At 48.9% G+C, this 17213-nt stretch overlaps 1 protein-coding gene across 8 annotated transcripts in view; it reads left to right on the top strand.

Moving 5' to 3' along the window:
• The window catches only part of LOC116944997 (NGFI-A-binding protein 2-like), a 32624-nt gene that overhangs the window by 10478 nt on the left and 4933 nt on the right, over nt 1-17213 (top strand). For 7 of the 8 annotated variants that reach the window (XM_032959065.2, XM_032959057.2, XM_076071505.1 and 4 more), the window contains 6 exons: nt 1299-2270; nt 6025-6158; nt 11421-11550; nt 12085-12279; nt 14132-14312; nt 16379-16588. In XM_032959065.2, coding sequence (XP_032814956.2) covers nt 1299-2270; nt 6025-6158; nt 11421-11550; nt 12085-12279; nt 14132-14312; nt 16379-16588 — 1822 coding nt within the window. The remainder of the gene's footprint in view (nt 1-1298; nt 2271-6024; nt 6159-11420; nt 11551-12084; nt 12280-14131; nt 14313-16378; nt 16589-17213) is intronic. The other variant, XM_032959073.2, reaches the window with a different exon arrangement.

The following is a 17213-nucleotide window of genomic DNA, read 5'->3' as shown; positions in this document are numbered from 1 at the left end:
GTAACAAGCTGAGATTAGGAGCACTCCCTTTATGAGTGTGCTCCTAATCTCAGCTCGTTACCTGTATAAAAGACACCTGGGAGCCAGACATTTTTCTGATTGAGAGGGGGTCAAATACTTATTTCCCTCATTAAAATGCAAATCAATTTATAACATTTTTGACATGCGTTTTTCTGGATTTTTTTGTTGTTATTCTGTCTCTCACTGTTCAATTAAACCTACCATTAAAATTATAGACTGATAATTTCTTTGTCAGTGGGCAAATGTACAAAATCAGCAGGGGATCAAATACTTTTTTCCTCACTGTATGGTAACATGATGGTTTTGATTGGCTTCTCAGGAGATTGTGTCTCCATAGTTGGAGAAACAGCTTTGCGAATAATGTGGTGCGAGTACCCATTCATCTTGAGGGCTTGGTGTACGTGTTCCAGTTCGCTGGCTAGGTGGTGTTGGTCGGAGATGCATTGGGCCCTATGGTGCAGTGTTTTGATGAGGGAATGCTCCTGGGCCGGATGGTGGTGGGAATCAGGTTTTGGATAGGAATCTGTGTGGGTGGCTTTCCTATAGACAGAGTGTCCCAACGAGCTGTCGGGCCTCATCTCAAACAAAACATCCAGGAACAATCTTTTGGAAGGATGTTATTAACCAGGTCATGCCTTAACTGGTTGTGGTTGTTTCCATCGTACCTGCCAGTTTACTAGTAGAATTTTTCCCCCCGTGTCCCACACTCAGCTTCCCACTTCTAGCCGTGCCCACTCCCCCCCCCCCAGCCTCACATCCTCTTCCCCAGCGCTCACTCAGCCCCCCACTTCCCCTACCCCCCCTCTCCCCCTCCCCCCTTGCCTCCCCCCTTTCTTACCTATATAACCTCTTGCCAAGGCAGCTCTCTCGCCTACTTCAGCATTTTCTCGCTGTGGTTGTTCCACCTGATGACGATTGCTTGTGTTGCGATCGAAACGTCGTGATTTATTTTAGTTTATTTCTACCTACGTGACTTCACCGAAAGAACCAAAGAGTATGGATTTCTGCAGTCACGAAAGCTTCAAATCACGAATGAATGAATGACTGCATTTCTCAAGCTCCCAAGCGCTTTTAATAGAAACTAAAAAGTCAGGGAGTGTCCATTTTCACACAAGCACTGGGAGGTGCTTAACTCATTTGATCGCTTTGAACCATTATTGGAAATAGTCACCAGTAATTGAGTATTTAGCAGTAGGCTCAAGTAGTGTTGTATTAAGACTGTCTCAACATTGTGATGAGACTCTTCATGGTGTGTGCGGGTGTGTTTGGATGTGCAGGAAGAGTTTCTGGAGATCATGGCACTGGTCGGCATGGCCAGCAAACCCCTTCATGTGCGCCGTCTGCAGAAGGCCCTGCAGGAGTGGGTTAACAACCCTTCTGTATTCAGTCAGGTTCTGCCGGCGTTTGCTTGTGCCAGCATCCCCATCTCCAAGATCTCCAACATCACAACTGCCACTGCCACCGAAGGCCTGAATCTTGGCCCGAAGCAGGCCACGACTGGCTCCGCCAGCGCAGGAGCGAGCACGCGCGTTGTTGTGGAAAATCACAAAAGCGTTTCCAGCACCACCACCACCACCGGCAAGCAACACCTGGCGCCAAATCCTGGCGTCACAGCGATGGGCGTGGCATCGAGCAATGCCAAACAGTGCCTACCTTCCGTCTCCGGCTCTGTGTCGTGCACCGTGCGAAACACGCCGGCGTCTGTCGCAAGCAATGCTTGCAGGGTCAACAGCAACAGCGGCAGCAGCAGCAGCAGCAGTCTCGGGATCATTACTAGCACCATTGCCAATACCGGTTGTGGCAGTGGTAGCAACGGAGGTGGTAATAGTTTTGGCAGAGAGAATGGACTGACACATGGCTCCACGAGAGCAGCTTGGCCGGGGGACGTCGCCGACACGGGCGTATGCGGTGTTGGCGGGGGCAACGCCGCGGGCGCCACGGACGACGGCGCGTTGTCGGCCGGTTCCTCGGGCGACGGGGATGGCCCAGGCGGCGAGCTGGATCCCGAGACGCGGCGCATCATCACGGAGTGTTCCGCCCAGGCGCTGGGGCCCGCTCACCGGCCGCTGGAACGAGCCGAGGTGCAGGAGGTGCTGCGCGCCAACAAGAAGATGGCCGCCCACATGGGGCACATCTTTGAGATGGACGATGGCGACGAGAGGCGCGAGGACGAGATCCGCAAGTTCAGCGCCATCTACGGCCGCTTTGACTCGCGCCGTAAGGATGGCAAGCAGCTCACGCAGCACGAGGTACATACGGATGTATGTTGAACTTCTCCCCGCACTGTGTGTGGCCAGCCGCGCTAACCGGAGGTGCCGGGGAAGGTGGACCAGCCCGCGTATGTTATTACACTTCGACCCAGTGGCAAACCTTGGCCCTTACAGTAGTACTTTGATTTGGCGTGAACTGACAAGAGACTGCACTATTCTACAGTGCTCGGCACCACAGTACGGTACTGTAATTGTAATTTGTGCTGCTTGTTTGCAGCGAACACAAAAACTGCACTCAGTGCATCTACGTTACATATAGAATAACGTGGATTCATAATTGGTGTGTGTGATGGTGTATAATTCATTTTTACCTGATCAGAAGTGTATTCGTTGTCAATGCAGGATCAGGTGTACAATGATGGAAGACCACTTGATGTAATAACTTGATTTGAAGCTTTCATGACTGCAGGAATCCATGCTCTTTGGTTCTTTCGGTAAAGTCACGTAGGTAGAAATAAAATACGTGAGTTTGCCGAAAGAAGCAAAGAGTACCACTTAATATAATAATTTGATTTCATAAAGCATCATTCGTGCAATTCGCATCTCTAAAACGCTTAATATTATGACCCACACAAACATCTTAAAATCCAAGAAATTAACAGCGTAAAAAAAGGTATGAGAACACAGCCGGCTGTGACCAATCACGAGAAGAGACCAATATGTTATTGTGACTCAATAAAATGAATGAGATCATGTGACTATTCTAAATCCTACCATCTGATTGGCTAATACGTCTCTTGCATTGTATGTATGTATGTTGAACTTATTGCGCACTGTACGTAGCCAACCATGCTAAAGAAATTAATTTTAATCTAGATTTAAAAGTGCATAGCTCCAGTGGCTTTCTAATATCGGAAGGAAGAGCGTTCCAGACGGCCGCAGAAGCGCATCTGAAAGCGCGCGGTGCAGTGACCCCCTTTGTTCGTGGATTGGTGGTGCGGCCGTGTATTACTCTACGAACCTGGCGACCGTAAGTTTTATGCCTTCTCACGGCTATAGCATCAGTGGGCGAATAATATCTGAACCGGTCCTGGCCACACCCCCTTCAAACCACACTGACCAACGTGGTGATTAAATGACCCCATCACTGACATGGCATGGCAAAAGTCTTCATCCAGCAGTGGACTAACAAAGATGCTGTAGTACCTAATATATAAAGGGGGGGGGGAGTGTTCTACAATGCTGTTGTGCTGCAGTGTTTTAACATTTGCAATTAACGGAATCATTAGCACAACTGTGCAAATTTTCAATGAAAATTCATTACAATTATTAATTCAGGACAATCTTCCATGCCACATTGAGATTGATTGCTTCGGAGTGCGTTGCACTTGGCCACCATGTCCAGCATTTTCCTCTCCATCATTGATGTTGTCACACGACATTGCCTTGAAGTGGAGAAAACATCTGTTGTTTGCAGCTTGATTGCATGTAAAGTGCTTGCAAATATTTTAGTGTTTTTGTGAAATTATATTTCCTTCAAGTCTCCCCTGAAAAGAACACTGCTGTATCGTAGTGGGACCCAGCCTCGTCAAATAAATACTTCAGACATGTCTGCTTCTTGTTTCAGCTTTCAACTAATTACTTTCTCGAAATGTTTATTTTGAGAATTTGATATTTCAGTTCGTAATTTGTCAATTTGAATGTTTTAGGTTTCGCATTTTTAAACGTCACCTAATACATCCCAATGTGTTATAACGTAAAAGAAATAACTGGAAACCCCGTTCTTATTACTTCTCCCCTTATATAATATTACTAATAAATTGCAACCCCTTTGTCAGTATGCTGCTGAATGCATGCAATGTTGGGCATAAGGACCAAAGTTCAAATATCACTCACTGTTAGCCATGGTTTAGAATGGAGTTGAGTCACCAGGGTCATAGCACAGTGCACTTACCATTGTCCTGTTATCCCTCATTATTCACTGAATAGAGACACACATTTATGTCTTGATACTTATTTTCAAACTCTTGTATGTTATTGGTAGCTGTACTTATCTCCATATGTATAAAAGGCAAAGTTGTGATTATGTGTGTCTGTTCAAAATGTTTAGCGTACTTCCCGACATGCAACAAACTTGAAATTTGCCATGTGGGTACTTTCCAGACTGTACACCATGCAAAAATTATTAAAATACACTTTTTTTTTGGGGGGGGGGGGGGGAGCTCAATAATGCATCTATTTTTTGCACGGCAAGTGAGCTGTGACATCAAATCTGTCACGTGACCCGCGCATGTGGAAGCGTAACGCATTGTAGTGTAGTGGTTAGCGCGCTGTGTATGTGTCTGTGTGTCTGTCTGTGTGTGTGTCTGTGTGTGTGTCTGTCTGTGTGTGTGTGGGGAGCGATAGTGTAGCGGTTAGCGCGCTGCGCTATGAACCTGGCGACCCGAGTTCGATTCCCGCTCACGGCTAACACCAGTGACGATTATCTGAACCGGTCCTGGGCCTCCCCTAGGTCGACTCAGCCTCAAATGAGTACCTGGTGCGGTGTGTAAACATTGCCACTGGGGAGACAAAGGCGGTCGGGCGTGGTGCTGGCCACCCACCCCCTCGTGTACCGTTCCGGCCTTCATAGGTGCTCGCTAACAGCACTTGCCCCTATAGTCTGTTAAGGCTACACGGGGGATCTTTGTCTTTGTGTGGAAACGTAACGCATTGTAGTGTAGTGGTTAGCGCAAAGTGCTACGAACCCGGCTACCCGAGTTTGATTCCCACTCACGGCCACCACCGGTGACGATTATTGAACCGGTCCTGGGCCTCCCCTAGGTCGACTCAGCCTCAAACGAGTAACTGGTGTGGTGTGTGAGCATCGCCACTGGGGAGACAATGGTGGCCGGGCATGGTGAATCCAAGTCCCGGGCGAAGCCGGGTAGTCAAGCCAGTAATGTATAAAGAAACCACTGGAAATAATTAATCAACAATCACCATTTGTCCTTTCCTTATATATTGCCATTTTACAACTATGTTAGCTCTTATAATAATAAATGAAAGTAAAGCTTTTCATGCCTTTGCTTATCCATCATTGCCAATGCACTCTGAAGTTTGATTCCAAGAAATACTTGTTTTTCAAAGTAAGATTTGATTAAATGAAACTTAATTAACAAATCACACACTGCACTATATATACATATCAATTTCTTAATTTCACAGTTGAACCTTAACAGTGATAAATGTATGTGCGGTGGGCTTATTTGTGACGTATGCGCATCCATATGCGATTCAGCGTTGTGAATGGTGGCATGGTGGTTTACATCTACATTGCAATCCTGGTGACACGGTTTCAACTACGCTGGCATTGGAAATTGGTCTCGGGGCTTATCCTGGGTCCAGAGTTAAACGACTCATGACCGAGTACCTCTAAAGTAGAGCTCCTCTTATCCGTGGGTAATGTGGATAATTAACATTGCGCATCCTGTTATCCGCAATGTTGTCTGTGAATTTACCACAAGGGGGAAAAAAAGTGGATAATGAGATAATGGGAACAATGTGGAAGTAGATCACGAGTTTTCGTGGACCTTATAAGTCCCGCAGATAATAGGAGTCACGAATAATGGGGGATGCAGTTATGAGGAGTTCTTCTTGAGTATGGTTTATGAGTAATGAAGGAAACAAAAATTGGCCGGCTATGCGCGCGTGCGTGTGTGTGTGTGCCATTCTAACACTAATAGATGCTCTCATCTACACGCCCTGATGGTCTGAATGATGGGGTGCTGTGTGTTTTGTGTGCCACGGGCAGTTGAGTGTGAACGAAGCTGCATGCCAGCTGTGTCTGCTGGACATGTCGCTGCTTACGCGCCGGGACGAGCTCTTCCCGCTTGCTCGTCAGGTTGTGCGTGAGTCCGGATACAAGTACAGCCAACGCTACTCCAGGTACTCAAGCTGCAGGCACACATTTATCACGCACATTTACCCAATTACTAGAACGCACACACAGATGTGTGCATGCACACATGCCCACGTAGAAACGCAAATACCCCCACCTAAAGCCTTCGACTGTATGAAGCCCAGCAGGGGGTGGGTGGCCAACATCATTGCCCACGTCGCCTTTGTCTCCCTAGTGGCAATGTTTAAACACCGAACCAGGTACTCATTTGAAGCTGGGTCGACCTAGGAGAGGCCCAAGACCGGTTCAGATAATTGTCACTGGTTTGACCGTGAGCGAGAATTGAAACTCGGGTCGCCGGGTTCGTAGTGCGGGGAGCCGGCCGCTACACGACCGTTCCACTCCGTTGTGTATCCCCACATACCAATACTCGCCATTCTCCACGAAGTGACGGTGACGCCATTATGTGCGGACTCGTCGCCTGATGGCGCTGCTTTGCTCTTCCGCCGTGTGCCTATGTCCAGTTCGGCCCAACAGTCTGCAGTTGCGCCTCGAGCGAACGGATCTCTTTCACAATGCTCTTCACTTTTTTGGTACATTTTCTTCAAATCTAGAAAATGTTTCACCTTTTTGCTACGTCTGAGAAGAGGAGGTGCGATGCACATGCAGAAAAGTACTTGAGGATGTTCAAATGAGGGTGCTTGTTTTTTTGCTTAATGAATGTTCGTAAAAGTTACGTTAAGTTACAATAAATGTCTGTGAGGGTTATTTTCGTATTCCTGGTTCTTTCGGTAAAGTCACGTAGAAGGGAAACAATGAAATGATAAAAATATAAAACAATAAAATTATCCGCGACGTTTCGACAATCGTCGTCAGGTGTGAAAACCACAGCAAGAAATTATTTTTTTTGTCAAATTTTTCTCGCTGTGGTTTTCACACCTGATAATGATTGCTTGTGTTGCAGTCGAAACGTCGTGAGGATTTTATTGTTTTAGATTATTTTTATTGTTTCCCTTCTACGTGACTTTACCGAAAGAACCAAGAATGATTCGAAGCTTTCGTGACTGCAGGAATTACTCTTTGTTTTTTTTCCCGATAAAGTCACGTATAAATAAGAAATAATAAAATAACATAATAGCGTACGACGTTTCGGTTGCAACACAAGCAGCCATCATCAGGTACAGAAGAGCTACATTTACGAGAGAGGGGAAACACATAACCCCAGATGTATATACAGACACCCAAGTAGGGGGGAACTAACACAGATACAACAGGGGACACAGAGAGAGAATCACACCAAACAAACAGGGTTTCTCTCTCTGTGTCCCCTGTTGTGTCTGTGTTAGTTCCCCCCTACTTGGGTGTCTGTGTATACATCTGGGGTTATGTGTTTCCTCTCTCTTGTAAATGTAGCTCTTCTGTACCTGATGATGGCTGCTTGTGTTGCAACTGAAACGTCGTACGCTATAATGTTATTTTATTATTTCTTATTTATACGTGACTTTACCGAAAAAAAAAAACGAAGAGTAGAACCAAGAATATGAATCCTTGCAGTCACGAAAGCTTTAAATCAGGGTTATTTTAATTAATTTTTGTGGTCAGTTTTGGCATTTTTATGGTATGTAATTGGTTTCCCAGGAACGGATCCCAATGTATAACATTGCGCCCTCTGGGAAACACGAGGGTTCGACTTACGATCGTCCTACAGGAACCAATTAGGTCGTCGGTGTGGAGGTCGTAACAATCAGTGCGGTCCCCATTTAAAGAGGGGAGATCACCGGGGCATCCTTCCGATCCTGGGGAAACCCCGTCCTGTGGTCCAGAGAGTTGTAATTATGTCACGTAGGGCAGTCTGCACACAGATGCATTTGGCTTGGGAGATCGTCTCTGCCCAATGCTTTTCCTGGAATGCCCGCTCACACAACCATACATGCGTACGTGCACGCACCTAAACTATAACTTTGGTTAACTAGAATGGCTTTCTGAGCCTCACGACTTTTACAGGAGGGTCCCGTATTGGGATGTTTAGCCTATTCAATGTGTATGAGTGTTTGGAACATGGGAGGAAACTGGAGTATTTGGAGAAAACCCATCCATTAGAGGGAATAATAGTCAACGCTCTGCACGGATCGATTTTAAGAACCCAATTGCGGTACAGCCTTTGGACACCTCGCATGCCAGCAGCTTTGGGAGATTGATAGATGTGTATGATTCACAGGCCCTTGCTCTGAAAGTACTGTGCTCTTTTTTGATTTAAAGCTTTCGTGACTGCAGTAATTCATATTCTTAGCTCTTTCGGTAAAGTCCCTTCAACGTGACTTTACCGAAAGAGCTAAGAATATGAATTACTGTGCTCTTGTTTATGCAAATATATTGCAGCAGAAAGGTAACAAAAACATGAATGGAAATTCACGAATGATCTTTACGGCAATTTTGGCAACGACATGACAAAATAATAATCCGCGCCAGGTGGGTCGCGGCGTTTATGTGCGCGGTGGGACGGAGTCGCCAAAAATAAATTAATTACGTATTCTTGGTTCTTTCGGTAAAGTCATGTAGAAGGGAAAAATATATTTATTTAATTGTATTATTTCCCTTCTACGTGACTTTACCGAAAGAACCAAAAATATGAATCCCTGCAGTCACGAAAGCTTTAAAACGAAATTTAAATTAATTACGATTTTAACTTCCGTTTATTCGGGACCCTGGGGTCCAGCCATAAGATTCATATCCCAAATTTTTTTTTTGTCTTGATCCAACAGCCCAGGGCTTACACCAGCTCCATCTGTTTGAATGTGAACCTATCCTGAGCCACTTCTGTGGCAATCGTGACTATGCACGCTTTTAATCCAGAAGTGTGGAGGTGAGGGTCAATGGATCACACAGATGTGGTGAAACTCCCTTCCCGTGGGATGTCGATGTGCCTGGGTCGCCAGGACAGGGCGGTACAGCTAATGTTGACTAATCTCCATCTGTCCCATCTCTAATAGGATAGTGTTGTCTCATCCAGGTGTTCTGGTTTCTTCCCACATGCATAAACGGTCATAACTTGGCTAAATACATCTTCATATATGTGTAGAGTCGGGCTTCTTGATGCCCTGTGGGATTGTAGACTCAGACGGACACCAGGGTTAAATATTCAGGGCTGCTTGCCATTTAATCACACCAACATCCGCACTCTTCGTTCCGTCGCGGGTCACTCACTGCTCCCTGTCCCTTAGCCCTCTCTCCCGACTCCCTCGACCTACGTCGAGGCTACCCCTTCCCGTACTCTTCCACCCGTAGCCTCCTTTGTCTCTCCGGCCCAGGAACCTTTCTACCTGCCGCCTGGCTCCTCTCTCTCTCCTTTGTCTCTCACCCCTCCCTTTCCGTCCAGGTTCCCCTTTTATCCCCTTAGCCCGGGCTCCTCCCTTCTACCTGGCTCCCCCCACTAGTAGACGTCTCACTCTCTAGTTACCCCCCCCCACTACCTGGCTCCCCCCACTAGTAGACGTCTCACTCTCTACTCACCCTCTACCTACCTGGCTCCCCCCACTAGTAGACGTCTCACTCTCTACTTACCCCCTCCTACCTGGCTCCCCCCACTAGTAGACGTCTCACTCTCTACTCACCCTCCTTCTACCTGGCTCCCCCCACTAGTAGACGTCTCACTCTCTACTCAGCCTTATACTACCTGGCTCCCCCCCCACTAGTAGATGTCTCACTCTCTACTCACCCTCCTTCTACCTGGCTCCCCCCCCCCCCCCACTAGTAGACGTCTCACTCTCTACTCATCCTCCTCCTACCTGGCTCCCCCCACTAGTAGACGTCTCACTCTCTACTTACCCTCCTTCTACCTGGCTCCCCCCACTAGTAACGTCTCACTCTCTCTACTTACCCCCCTTCTACCTGGCTCCCCCCACTAGTAGACGTCTCACTCTCTACTCAGCCTCCTTCTACCTGGCTCCCCCCACTAGTAGACGTCTCACTCTCTACTCACCCTCCTTCTACCTGGCTCCCCCCCCCCACTAGTAGACGTCTCACTCTCTACTCATCCTCCTCCTACCTGGCTCCCCCCACTAGTAGACGTCTCACTCTCTACTTACCCTCCTTCTACCTGGCTCCCCCCACTAGTAACGTCTCACTCTCTCTACTTACCCCCCTTCTACCTGGCTCCCCCCACTAGTAGACGTCTCACTCTCTACTCAGCCTCCTTCTACCTGGCTCCCCCCACTAGTAGACGTCTCACTCTCTCTACTTACCCTCCTCCTACCTGGCTCCCCCCACTAGTAGACGTCTCACTCTCTACTCAGCCTCCTTCTACCTGGTTCCCCCCACTAGTAGACGTCTCACTCTCTACTTACCACCTCCTACCTGGCTCCCCCCACTAGTAGACGTCTCACTCTCTACTCAGCCTCCTTCTACCTGGCTCCCCCCACTAGTAGACGTCTCACTCTCTCTACTTACCCTCCTCCTACCTGGCTCCCCCCACTAGTAGACGTCTCACTCTCTACTCACCCTCCTTCTACCTGGCTCCCCCCACTAGTAGACATCTCACTCTCTACTTACCCCCCTCCTACCTGGCTCCCCCCACTAGTAGACATCTCACTCTCTACTTACCCTCCTCCTACCTGGCTCCCCCCACTAGTAGATGTCTCACTCTCTCTACTTACCCTCCTTCTACCTGGCTCCCCCCACTAGTAGACGTCTCACTCTCTACTTACCCTCCTTCTACCTAGCTCCCCCCACTAGTAGACGTCTCACCCTCTACTCACCCTCCTTCTACCTGGCTCCCCCCACTAGTAGACATCTCACTCTCTACTTACACTCCTCCTACCTAGCTCCCCCCACTAGTAGACGTCTCACTCTCTACTCAGCCTCCTTCTACCTGGCTCCCCCCCACTAGTAGACGTCTCACTCTCTACTCAGCCTCCTTCTACCTGGCTCCCCCCACTAGTAGACGTCTCACTCTCTCTCTACTTACCCCCCTCTCTCTCTCGCCCTTCTGGCACTCCCCTTTTTGCTTGGCCCCTTTCCCGCGGTTGCCCCTCCTTGAGTCCCCGCGGCACTCCTCTACGTGTGCACTGCCGTGTGTTTGTGGATCGTGCAGCATTTGTGCGATGCGGTTTGCAAAAATGACACATTTTAAAAACTAAATATTATCACAAGGTCGACTCTGGCTCAACGAGTGCTATGTGCGTTGTGGCATGGGCAACATCTGGGAGTCCAAGCTGTGGGCCTAATGACACAGTGTTTGCCTGCCGCTGTCTGCTTTGTCTCCCTTGGCAATGTCCACTCATTCGTGCTTGCTTGTGCTTGTTCACGCTCAGCCGGGTCCGGCCAGTGGAGGGCCCAGTCTGCAAGAGGCCTCGCATAGAAGCTGGGGTCATCCCTGCCTCATGCCAAGAGACTTCGACCTCCCGCACCCTGCAGGCTCAGATCACGAAGCTCAAGAGACAGGTGTTTGTGTGTGTGTGTGATCCCACGTGGTTTGCCTAACCAAGATAATACACGTTCCCAAATGTGTTTAAACTTATTCTTAGTTTTTTCGGTAAAGTCACGTTGAAGAGAAACAACAAAATAACAAAATATATATAAAACAATAAAAGTTCTCATGACGTTTCGACCATAACTCAAACGGTCATCATCAGGTGTGTCGGTTTGCATAAAACTTGTCGGCACCACCTTTCGTGGCAAAACGTAGCTAAGTTGTTCAAAAGGCCTATAGACAGTGATGGAATTGAGATGTAATGAAAATTGTACACGTTGTCACATGTGAATATATATATTTTTAGCTGTGTAAAGACATTTGTTTAACGTAAGTTTGGCCATCCCAGGTGGTACCAGCTTGTGCCCTGGCCAATATGGATGCGTTTGTTGAACACGTGGCAAGTTTTTTTTCATCCACATTCATGTATGTTCGCTTGACAGTAAACTTACACTTGTGTTTGATTTCTTTTGGGTTAACGTGTGGTAACCTCCTGCACTTTGAAGCCATATGGCCACAGGGGAAGAGGAGACCAATGGGGGGAGGAGTGGGAGAGAAGACCGCATGCCTCCTGTGTGCAGGACCGCATGGTGGAGGTGCAGGAGGCCCTGAGAGCCATCCCACTCAAGCAGGACGGCCTGAAGCAGCGCATGCACGAAGCCCAGGACAAGCAGGACCTGAGTTCTGCACATAGCTTTCAGGTGAGCAGCAATGTCAAGGGGCCACTGCCCGGCCCGGAGCTCAGCTCTGTTGCAACACAGCCCAGCCCTGCTGTGTTTTCACTCAAGAGGACTCCACCTCTGAGCTTGTCCTGTCCACTCGCGTAGTCTTGAGCTCCTCAACTAAGTACTCGAATGTATTAGCCAGTTTTCTTGCTTTGCATTTTAACATAATAGCACCAATTCTAGATTTGAAGCTTTCGTGACTGCAAGGATCCATACTCTTTGGTTCTATTCGGTAAAGTCACGTAGGTAAAAAATAAAATGACAAAAATCACGACGTTTCAGCCACAACACAAGCGGCCTTCATCAGGTGAAGGGACCAGACTATCTCGAGGACAGCGCTGGAGTGAAACACAGCCACGCTCTGTCCTCGAGACAGTCTGGTCCCTTCACCTGATGAAGGCTGCTTGTGTTGTGGCCGAAACGTCGTGATTTTTGTTGTTTTATTTTTTACCTACGTGACTTTACCGAATAGAACCAAAGAGTATAATAGCACCAATACATTGGTGATACTCATCACGATCTGGTGGTAATCTCTGTTTTGTATTTGTCTGTTCAATTATGGTACAATTGCGCTATCAATGTCACGTTATACATGTAGAATCTTCCACTTGGAACTCTCATAGAGAGCAGTGCATCATCCCATGTTAGACAAAAATATATTACGATATCACAATTTCCGAGAGCCCATCCGTTGCTTGATACCCAAACTCGGGGTGCACACCCATTCTCAGCTTAAAATATTCTAAATTAAGTGAAATCCAAACGTTTTGATTTTTGGCAGTCACTGCTGGTTTAATCACGTGCAGTTGCTCGGAGTTGAACTCGGGATTTTTAACGTTGCCGGCTCGGTCCTCTTGAGCCACGTGGCCGCCGTTTCAAAGCGTGACGTGGCACTGCACAAACACGTGTCAATCGTAGTCTTGGTTCTTTCGGTGAAGTCACCACGTAGAAGGGAAATTATGAAATAATGCAAATAAAACATACTGAAATATTTACTTATGTTACTTTATTATTTCCCTTCTGCATGGTGACTTTACCGAAAGAACCAAGAATATGAATCCCTGCAGTCACGAAAGCTTTAAATCGAAATGCGTCAATCGCTCACCTTCGGTAGTGGTGGTTGTAGGATCCTTGAGGTTGAAAGGGGCATGTTGGCATGCGGAAACAGGCTTAATAGGCGCACCCCCCAGCAAACACGCGTGTGTCTCCTCTCCCAGCTAAACTGTAGTGTACAGAAGAGAGTACTGTCTGTAAACAATTCACGTTGAAATGTTCTGCAATCTTTTAACTGTAGCCTGTGTGCCTTACGTTGAGTGCATGTGTATGCACGTCTGTGTGCTCACAAACATGTGTTTGCACCTCCGCGTGCTTATGCGCTTGTGTGTGCGCATTCATGTGTGCATGTCCATGCAAGTGTGTGTCTGCATATCTGTGGGTGTACACATCCTTGTGATGTGTGAAGGCATGTACATTTATGTGTATGGGGTGTGGTAGCGTAACACCACACTGCTCTACCAACTCAGTAACCCAAGCTTGATTCCTGGTCAAAGGTAATATCAGTGGCAAATATCTGAATTGTGCTTGGGCCTTCCATAGGTTGACTCAGCCTTAAATGATTACCTGTGCAAACGTCAGCACAGTTAAGATAGCAGGGATTTGGTTCTGGTCACTCCACCCCCTCATGCACCTTGCCAATCTTCATAGGTGCTCGCTAACAGCACTTTCCCCAACAGCCTGTGTTTTTACACGGGGGGGAGGGGGGGTAGGGGGGGTAGTAGGGTCTTTGTTTACGTGTGTGTGTGTGTGCCTGCATATGTTCGTGCTATAGGCGGAGTTGGAGCAGGTGACCATGGAGCAGCTGTCCCTCATCCAGGAGCAGACCGATCTCATCAAGAAGCAGCGTCGCTCCGACCGCTACTTTCAGGCGAAGGCACGCAGCCACGGCACAGCAAGCGACGACGATGGGGAAGATTACGGCGACACAGACAGCAGCGCGGACGAGATGCGCCGTGAGCTGTGCACCGGCACGGCCAACACCAAAATGCTCATGCTCACAGACACATGGCAGCAATCTCATACACACAGGCATCCTCTCGCACACACGCACATACGGACACGCTCACACACATGCAGCAGCACACTGTTAGCGAGCACCTATGAAGGCAGGCACAGCGCACGAGGGGGTGGATGGCCAACACCACATCCGGCCACATTTGTCTCCCGAGTGGCGATGTTTACACATCTGGTACTCATTTGAGGCTGAGTCGACCTAGGGGAGGCCCATGACTGGTTCAGATGATTGTCACTGGTGTTGGCGGTGAGCGGGAATAGAACTAGTGATCGCCGAGTTTGTAGCATAGCGCGCTAACCGTTGCACTATCGCTCCCCACTCATTACACAACAACAACAACAACCGCCATTCTCCACTAAGTGGCGGTGACGTCACCACGGCGCTTGTGCCAGGCCATGTGCACCTTGAGGCCACGTGAAGTGTCGAACGCCCGCTGGCAGGAGGTCACGGGGCAGACCCAAGTGTACGGGTCGGCTGACTAAGATGACTGAGATGACTGGCTGATGCACCACCTGTGCCCCCAACTGTGCCAACTTGTTGTGCTTTAGCCACACGGCCCCTACGCTCGTTGTTGTGAGCGTCGTTCCTCCGCCCTCCGTTGCTGTTGGAGGGCGACTGCCTCCAACTGCCCAGTAGCGTCCTTCACGAGCCTCCTCCACAGAGGCCGATCGTGACACCGCTGGTACCAGTCATCGGCAAGTCCACTCAGCTCCACGTCCTCCTGTACCACATCAATCCATCTCTTCTCTAGCCCGTGCCGCTCCCGTTTAGCCCGCTCTATCCGGCCGAACAAAAGCTGTTTAGGCATGTGGTGGCTGGGCATGTGGGCTCCTCGACCCAGCCAACGCAGCCTTGCCTGCCAGAGGAGCTCATCGTTGGGACTTTGTCCAGATCTTTCAAGGATTTGTGAGCTCCTCACACAATCCAGCCTGGTTAAACCCAGGATGGATCGTAGGCAGGCCAGCCTAAATGTTTCTAACCGGTGAAGATGTTCCATTAGGGGGGTCCACGTTTCGCAAGCGTAGAGAAGGGAGGGAATGACCGTGGCTGAGAAGACCTGAAGCTTAGTGCAGAGCGACAGACCAGGTAGATTCCACACAGCGTTACGCAACCGAGTAAAAGATAATGCCGCTCAACTGATTCGGAGTGAGACCTCTGCTGTCCAACTGGAGCCGGTCATGAGCACACTGCCCAGGGATGGGAAACTCTCCACTCTCTCCACAACTGCCCCATCACCAATTGGGAGTTGTGGTGGAGTGACTGATGGTATGTAATCCAGGCAGGTGCTAAGTTTTTGGTGGGGCTGATAGTAAGGCCCCACCTCTTAGTGGCACGCTCCAGGTTCAGCAGCAGCGCCTCCAACTCCTCCTCTGAGTGAGCAGCAATTACCAGATCATCGGCGTACATAACATGGATGACTAATAGGGAGCCATCCCTTGACCGCACCCGGGCATCGCTCACACGCGCACAGGCACATTCATCCATATTATTGTCAGATGTTCATTATGGGGGTGGAGCAGTGATACTGTAGTTAATGCACTATAGCACATACCCGGTGACCAGAGTTTGATTTCTGATCATGGCTTGCATTACTGGAGCATGATATCTTAACCAGTCCTGGTCCCCCCCCCCTCCTCACAACCACAACTGACCAGTGTGTTTAAGCAGGGTTAAACAAAGTCCGATGTCACACCGTGGCCTTCACCTAGTAGTGGATTGACAAAGACACTGTAAATCATATAAAAGCATAACAAAGAAAACATTCTGCAATAGCTAAGGTATGTGGCAGGATTGGCCTGTAGGTGGCATCATGGGGTAGAAGGTGGCAAGATATGCTTGCAAGTGGCAAGCCAAACTGTATTGATTCAGCATTCCTTCGAGCCACAAGTGCTGTAGTGACGCACGCCTGGCCTAACGCTGCATTCTGCGGGGGCTTCCATCTCGCCTGCTCAAGACGTCACCGCGCCCACGTGCGTAAGCGACGGGTTCATTCCTGCATTCCAGATGAGCCGCCGGGGTGTGGAGGGTGCGGTGATGCGGGAGACGCCCCGTCGCCACGGCACAACGGGCCCCCTGACCCTCATGAGCCGTCCCAGGGGCCAACCGGTGTTCATCCACCCTCGTGGAAGCACTCGCTGGCTGCGGACGAGCCGCGTCCGCGCACGCGCCACCAGTTGACGGGGCAGCCGCTCAAGCAGGAGCCCGCCTGGTCCGGTGAGTGCATCCTCTCGCGCATCTGTGCTTTCACCACCGGTTGCACCGCATTCTGTACGGTGACACCATCAGTCGGTGAGCACTGCTTTGTAAGGCTTGTGGTCACCCTGTGTAGAGACTGGTCCCTACTCTAGTAATGTGGAGCTTTCACCGCTGAATTAGGGCTATCGGCTGAATTGACAGTCATCCATTGCTCCGTGTATATATGTGTGTGGTAACTTTATCTCGCACCGTACGTAGCCAAACGTCCTCTGTGAGCACCGGAAGGCTTAGACTTTTACAATGAGGAGGAGTCAATACAGTGTGAGAATTATAACAGCCCAGTGACACTGGGTTTGATTCTTGGTTCAGGAGGTTGAATCCGTTGGCAGGTTTGTTCCACCACCCATGCAGATTGAATGCACCAGCCCCGCAGGGCAGCGTTAATTTTGTCAACGAAATTTGCGATGAAAATATTAATTGGCAAAATCATTTTCCGTTTGAGTCGACGACAGTTATTGGCGTAGCGACGGCTACAACTCTCTACCAAAGTCTGAGTGAGTTCCCCAGACTCGGGACTCGACTAGAATCCGATAGGTTTTCGTCAATTTAAATAAAAACTACAAAAGGTCAGCACACAACAACA

The sequence above is a fragment of the Petromyzon marinus genome, chromosome 2 (assembly GCF_048934315.1).
Source record: "Petromyzon marinus isolate PM22_M1 ecotype Great Lakes invasive population chromosome 2, UKy_Petmar_22M1.pri1.0, whole genome shotgun sequence".
Lineage (NCBI taxonomy): Eukaryota > Metazoa > Chordata > Hyperoartia > Petromyzontiformes > Petromyzontidae > Petromyzon > Petromyzon marinus.
Note: the sequence above shows the minus strand (reverse complement) of the source record. Positions and strands in the feature narration are given on the sequence as shown.